This window comes from Microtus ochrogaster, chromosome X (genome assembly GCF_000317375.1).
Source record: "Microtus ochrogaster isolate Prairie Vole_2 chromosome X, MicOch1.0, whole genome shotgun sequence".
Lineage (NCBI taxonomy): Eukaryota > Metazoa > Chordata > Mammalia > Rodentia > Cricetidae > Microtus > Microtus ochrogaster.
This window is the reverse complement of record NC_022026.1, coordinates 45,180,469-45,187,487: the sequence shown is the minus strand read 5'-3', so window position 1 is coordinate 45,187,487 and position 7,019 is coordinate 45,180,469. Positions and strand designations below refer to the sequence as shown.

At 42.4% G+C, this 7,019-nt stretch overlaps 1 protein-coding gene across 1 annotated transcript in view; it reads left to right on the top strand.

The window, feature by feature from the left end:
- Positions 1–7,019, top strand: part of Pir (pirin) — a 97,940-nt gene that overhangs the window by 78,721 nt on the left and 12,200 nt on the right. The window contains exon 8 of the mRNA XM_005358759.2: positions 1,313–1,395. Within this exon, the coding sequence (XP_005358816.1) occupies positions 1,313–1,395 (83 nt within the window). The remainder of the gene's footprint in view (positions 1–1,312; positions 1,396–7,019) is intronic.

Here is a 7,019-nt window from a genome sequence, read left to right as displayed (position 1 = left end):
GAGAGAGAGGGAGAGGGAGAGGGAGAGGGAGAGGGAGAGGGAGAGGGAGGGAGAGGAAGAAAAAGGAAGAGAGGAAGAGAATCCACTCACTCTGTATGGATAAGAATGACTTTAAAGGGTTTACTTGATACATTTTCATCCTCCTTCCCAATAGAATATTAAAGCCTTCATAGGTTCACAGTTTCCCCAGAGATTTGCATCCACTACCTGTGCCCTCTGTCCTCTTGTCTGCTATACCCTCTTCCAACCTCTGTTCCTCCAGAACAAATGCTTGGGGTGCTTCAACCTGAATAAGACCCCAAGTCTGCTGTTTTTCTCTGTGATCTTTTTTGTTACCTTTAAATGTTAACTAGCTTCATTTCATCTGCAAGCCTTAGAATAGAAGGGAGGGTACCCACCTGAAGACACCCACCCCCAGACTGTTTAAAAAACATCCCAGAGTGTTTTGAAGGCACCCATGCTCCAGAGAGTTTGGAAGACACCCACAGAAGGATTTAGAAGATATCCCCTCCAGGGGGTTTAGAAGGTAACCACCTCCAGAGGGTTTGGACGGCCCCCACAACAGAAGGTTTAGAATCAGACCTTGTTCATTATTCGAGAAGTTGGCTATCTGACTCATTTAGTTTTCAGTTGAATCCTTCTCTGATAATTGTGTGTGCTTTTATTTGGTTGGTGTCAAGAACATTTTGAATTATTTAGATGCAAGGAATCTATTTTGCATATCTTTGCATTTCCTCTAGTTCTTGAAAGTTGGAGATGCCCAGTAAATTCATGTTGAAATGAATTGTTGATGACATTTGATCATTTTTCTAGGTCTGCTGGCTTCTTATGAGGTTTTTATTTTACACAAGAGAACACTTTTATGGGAATGCAATTCCAAGAGCCCTTGGAATTGAAAAGTCAATAAAAAGCAAGCAGTAGTGGTGCACACCTTTTATCCCAGCACTCAGGAGGCAGAGGCAGGTGGATTTCTGTAAGTTCGAGGCCAGCCTGGGATACACAGTGAAACCCTGTCTCAAAAAGAAAAAAAAATAAAACAAAACTAAATTCAATAAAACATTTGGTCATGGCATTAAGGGTACAAATGGAAACATAATACAGGATTCACTTTCCTGCTGTTTTCTACATTGAAAGCCAATCCATTTTAGCCTTTAATAATAGCAAATGTAAACAACCCAATTAAGGAGATTTCCTAAGTCTGTTATTTCTGAAACCAAAAGAGATATTCTGGTGCTAAGTAGTTGGCCACAAGTTTGGCCATTGGATCAATACACTGTAATAATTGCTAAAGTTACTGGTCTTCTTGTTGTAGGACCTGATGATGCGCAGCAAAAGATAGAGCCCCATCACACAGCAGTACTTGGAGAAGGTGACAGTGTCCAGGTGGAAAATAAGGTATTTTAAACTTCTCATCTTCTTTCTTTTCTTTCTTTGTGTGTGTATGTGTGTGTGCTGTGTATAGGTGATTGTGCCCATTCACAGGCATGCAGAGGCCAAGGGAAGACGTCCGCCGAGGGTCCTGCTGTATCATTTTTCACATTATTGCTTTGAGACAGTTGAGACTGGATCTCTCTCTCAAATTGAAACTCACTATTGCATCTAGGCCACTGGTTGTTTCTGCACACATCCCCAAGCCTGGGGGTTGTGGGTTTGGGTGACCACACATAGGTTTTACATGGGTGACTGGGATTTGAACTCAGGCTCTCATGGTTAAATAGCAAGAGATCTTACCAACTGAGCGTATTACCCCACTTCCAAACATTTCATTTTCTTTTTGAAATCATTTGAGGGTTTTCTAAATTCATGCTTTGATTGAATCCATTTCATGTCTTTCTTTTCCACTCTCTCCTCTCTTCCACACCATTCCTTCCCAGTGTTTCTTCATGTACTATGTTTTTTGCCCACTGAGTTCACCTAGTGTGTTGCCTCTGTGTGCATCTGTTTCTGACCATCTTCTGAAGCATGGGGAGCCTTTTAGTTTAGGGGTTGCATTCCTGAAACAAACTAACCCTCCCATCCCCAGTTCATGAATTGCCAATAGCTCCTTGGGTAGGGGAGGGACTTCATGACCTGCCCTTCATCCGTGATCGGATTTTGTCTAGCTTGATCTTGTATAGGTCTTGTGCATGGAGTCACAGCTACTTTGAATTCATATGTACCTGCCATGTCCAGAAAATAGTTTCACTATATACTTCCACTGCCTCTGGCTCTTAACAATATTCCCCTCCCCTTTAATTTTCTTTTTTTTAAATATTTTTATTTATGTATTATGTATTTATGATGTAATATTCTGTCTACATGTATGCCTATAGGCCAGAACAGGGCACCAGATCTCATTACAGGTGGTTGTGAGCCACCATGTGGTTGCTGGGAATTGAACTCAGGACCTTTGGAAGAGCAGGCAATGCTCTTAACCTCTGAGCCATCTCTCCAGCTCCCCTTTAATTTTCTTAACTTGTACTTTTTACTAATGTCCATGAAAATCCTTAAATCTCTCATAAAGCTGGACATTTTTTCTCTTCCTTGGGACATAAGTTCTGCCACTATTTTATCAAGCACTTTTAATAGTCTCTGGTTATTCTTACTCTATTTTGAGATTTCTGTTGGTATATTTCAGAGTTTCATCTATATTAATTTCTTGCCTTCAGCCATCATATAAAAGTCTGTATTGCTTACCCCTAAACATTTAAATCTAGAGGCAATGCATCTTCATTGTTTTTTAATATTACTCTGTCACAAAACTGACTTTTTTAAAACATAAGTAAAGCTAGGCTAGTCCTCTAGGAGTATAAATGGAGATCTGCCTGCTCACAGGAGCCCTTTCAGAATCCTCCACATTTGGACCTAAGAAGAGGATATGATGTGTTTCTTAGTTCTTTTCAATGAGAACCTCTACTTTTTAAGTTAAATTTGGGGGCTCTTGGGGGGTTTCTCCATTCTTTCTCATGTCTGTTACATCCCACTGAACAATTGACTCATTGTTCTGTGAACCCATTACGTCAATCTGATTGCTTCGTGTCCATCCAGTCAGGAAGCTTAAGGCGACAATTGTGGACAAGCTCCAGGATGGTTCCATTTTGAAAAGCAGGAATAAGAACTATTTCAGCAGCAGCTGACCAATGAAAAGGCAGTCTGACTCACTTCTCACTCTCTGACCCTGCTATCATAGAATGCAGTGGACTGGGGCAGGGGGGAGGATTTTATGTCTCAGTCCAGTTTACTGATAACTCGCCTTCTGCTGCCTTGAACAGCAACAGTAGCTCTATGAATGATAAGCCGGACAAAACATAATCTCAGGAACATCAGAAAAATGCTATCTCAGGGTCTGTGCCCTCTGATTTCTTTTCTCAAACCATATGAAGCTGTCATGTTCACCTTCAAGAAAAGCAATTTCACATATCAACCAAATATGGCAAGTAGGCCTGGAAATTATTTGCAGCCCAGAACTTGCTGGTCTATTAGATTCTAATAGGGTCTGGATACATTTGGCAACCTCAGTTTGTCCCATTATATCACAGAGAACACACTGTAGAGGAGGGTTTAGAGGCTAAGATTCAAAGAAGTGATAGGAGAATGTGCAGGTCAGAGGATAGCTGGGGTAGACAAAGAGAAATATTAGTTCATTGGCAAAGTGGCATCCCTGACACAGGGAGCATCCTGTTACTGTCATATGAAGTTCCATCTTTTTCATGTGGTCATGACATCATGACAACTTTAGAATGAAAAGTCGTATTCAAAAGAACTTTCATTTGAAGAGGTTGGATGTCTGTAGGAAAGTCAGAAGTTACCTTTATTTTACAACAGGATAGAGACTGTGAAGGTTTGGGTCTTGACTTTGCCACTTGTTGGCTATGAGACCGAGAACATGTTTCGGAATTTCCTGGCTCTTCAGTCTTGTTAATTTTGTACATTTATTATTTATTTGTATGGATGGATGTGGGGGGTGCACGTGCATGCCAGAGGATAACTTTCAGGTATTGGTTCTTTCCTTCCACCATGTGGTTCCTAGGCATCAAACTTGGATCATCTGGGTTAGTGGCAAATACCTTTATCTGCTCAGCTGTCTCACTGACCCAGGCATCATTTTATTGTCTGCAAGATTGAAATAATTGAAGCCAACTATATAGAATTATTCATTAATCAAGGTTACCTATGCCAGCGTCTGTTCCGGATCTAGCACAGAGGTCAGTAACTGATGTCCTACAGGCCAGATCCAAATGCATTTCTTTGTGTTTTATTGGTCCACTGTGGCACCCGTTTGTTTCTGTATTGGCCATGGATTTTTACACTGTGTAGGTACAAGTCAGTTACGGCAGAGATTACATGACCCACAAAGCCTAAAACTTTCTGGCTGTTTACAGAGAAAGCGTTTTGGTCTTTGGCACAGGACATTGTAGGTACCCAATAACGGTAAGGGGAAATGAAACTGCTGACAGCACCCCAATTTAACAGATTCACACATACATTATCTAATAAGGATTCGAATCACAGGCTTGAGGACACATAACAATTTTCACTTCTAGAAAAGGCCTCGAGGGACACAGCCCAATAGTTCTTAAAGTAAGGTTATTCATCCCATGTGGAATTCGTCTTCACCTGAGAACTCTGACAAGGAGAAAGATATACTAAATTATGGTCTAGAATGAGGAACTGACTGAGTACCCCCACTTTCTTCTAGCTCTTCTTTGCCTGCAGTTTCAGTTCATCTCACCCCAATGTCCTCCACCATCAAGCCCATCTCCCCTGGTGACCATAGTATTGGCCACTCCTGTAGAGTGGCCAATCTGTAGGGTAAGAGAAGAAGCTAAGGAAAGGGTGATGTACACAAACCGACCTCAGTTTTCTTTGTGCCATCTTACCCTTGATTTGCTCTATCTCGGGCTAACACACGGTAGCCCATGAGGTCCCAGCCTTCCTTCCTCAGTGGGAAGATTGTCATTTTCCATTCTTCCTTTTTTCCCTAGGGATCCAAACTCCAGTCCTCATGTTTGTGTGGCAAGCGCTCTAACCATTGGGCGATCTCCCCAGCCCCTCCCTTATTCTTAATTCTGCTGTAACACCTAACAATGGCAGTGGTCCTGATTTAAGCCAGGCTTAAAAATTTTTTGTGCCAGACCCTTTGACTTCATGGACAAAGCCTAAAGCATAGGGACTTTGTAATGTATTTAAATATTTCAAAGTTCTGGGAAATCGGAACTGACCTCAAGCTATTCTGGACACATAATCCTGAACAAGAACAGGCCTCCCCAAAGCTGCCTCTGTTCCAGAAGCTCCCCATGTGAGTTTGACCTGCAGCTGGTGTGCTAGGTTTTTCTTCGCAGTGATGGTTGCTCTGGTGGACCCACGATTAGAAACATGTGTGTGCACTAAGACTCCATATAACCTTCAGACCCATGTTGTCCCAGAGCCCTAGAAGAGTAGCAAGCTCATTTGTAGTAAATGTACTGAGCTGAGCACTGACTGTCATGGCAACAATGAACAACCATACTCTTAAACTGTAACGTCCACGGTTATCTCATTCAAATGATTTCATTAAAATAACCACTGAAATACAGAAATGAAACAAAGCACTCCGTGAAAGTTAATGGCAGGATTTGTCTTATTCTTTGTAAGAGTTCATGGTAAAAAGAACCACTAGTTTTGTTAAAGCTGTTAAACAGTTCACTGCTTGATTCTATTGATGCCTTAAGTATAGGGAGTGAGGTTTAGAAAGAACAACTGCGTGCAATTAAATTGTGCTCAAGTTCAGTCTCTTTCTGGTAATTTTTCCAGGTAATTCATCACACTAGTAAAGGTTGTTGTAGTCAAATAGCATGCCATACCTCCATTCCCACAGTCCTGCTCTGATTACAACCTGTGTATTTATAATCAATTTAACTGAGTTAGAAACTCATAATCTGGAAGTTATTAACACGTTAAATGACCCCTGGGCCTTTCCTCTAGGCTTCGATCATATATAGTTGATCTCCATGCAATGTAACACATGCCCTGGCCTTGACAGGTATGGAGTATCAAAAGCAATTTCCCTATTTTGCTTTATTTAGCTAGTGATTAGTGAGTGTGTCTGGGTGAGCACACATGCTTGTGCTTGGTGCACTTATGGAGGTCTGATGGAGGAAGGTCATTGGTTAAAAAAAACAAAGAAACGGCTTGGCTGGCCCTCATAGGTTAAAACATAGGTGGGAGGAGTAAACAGAACAGAATGCTGGGAGGAAGAGGAAGTGAGCTCAGACTCGACAGCTCTCCTCTTGGGGGCAGACGCCTCAGAGAGACGCCATGCTCCCATCTCCAGGGCGGACGCGAGAGCTCTGCTCTCTGAGGCACACGCGATGAAGCTCCGACCCAGGATGGACGTAGGCTAGAATCTCCCTGGTAAGCCACCTTGTGGGCTACACTAGAAATGGGCTAGTCCAGGTGTGAGAGTTAGCCTAGAAGAGGCTAGATAGAAATGGGCCAAGCAGTGTTTAAAAGAATACAGTGTCCATGTAATTATTTCGGGGCATAAGCTAGCAGGCGGCTGGGGTGCTGGGGACGCAGCCCCGCCACTTATATTACTACAGAGGTCAAAGGACAGCTCTTAGGGGTTGGTTCTACTGTCCCACCATGTGGGTCTCAGGAATAGAACTTGGGTTGTCAGGCTTGGTGGTCAGTATCTTCACCTGCTGACCATCTTCCTGACCCCATAGACAAATCTGGAAGTTAGTATTTAAGATGTACAAGACTTAACTAAGAACCAAGGACTCTAGAAGACACACCAAAGAAAGAGGCATGAGCTGGACTCTCAAAGGTCCTGCTTTGGAGTTGGAGTCATTCTACATGAAACAGTAACCTGGGTCTCTAGTACCATTGTATGATGATTTTTCAAATTAATGTTAATAAAGGCATTGGCATAGAGGCACCTAAGGACTGACTGTCTTAGGGCTGTGTAGTAATAAGAGCTGTGGGCTGTGTCCCGCCACCCAGCTAGCTTTACCCGAGATAATTACACGGACACTGTATTCATTTAATCACTGCTTGGC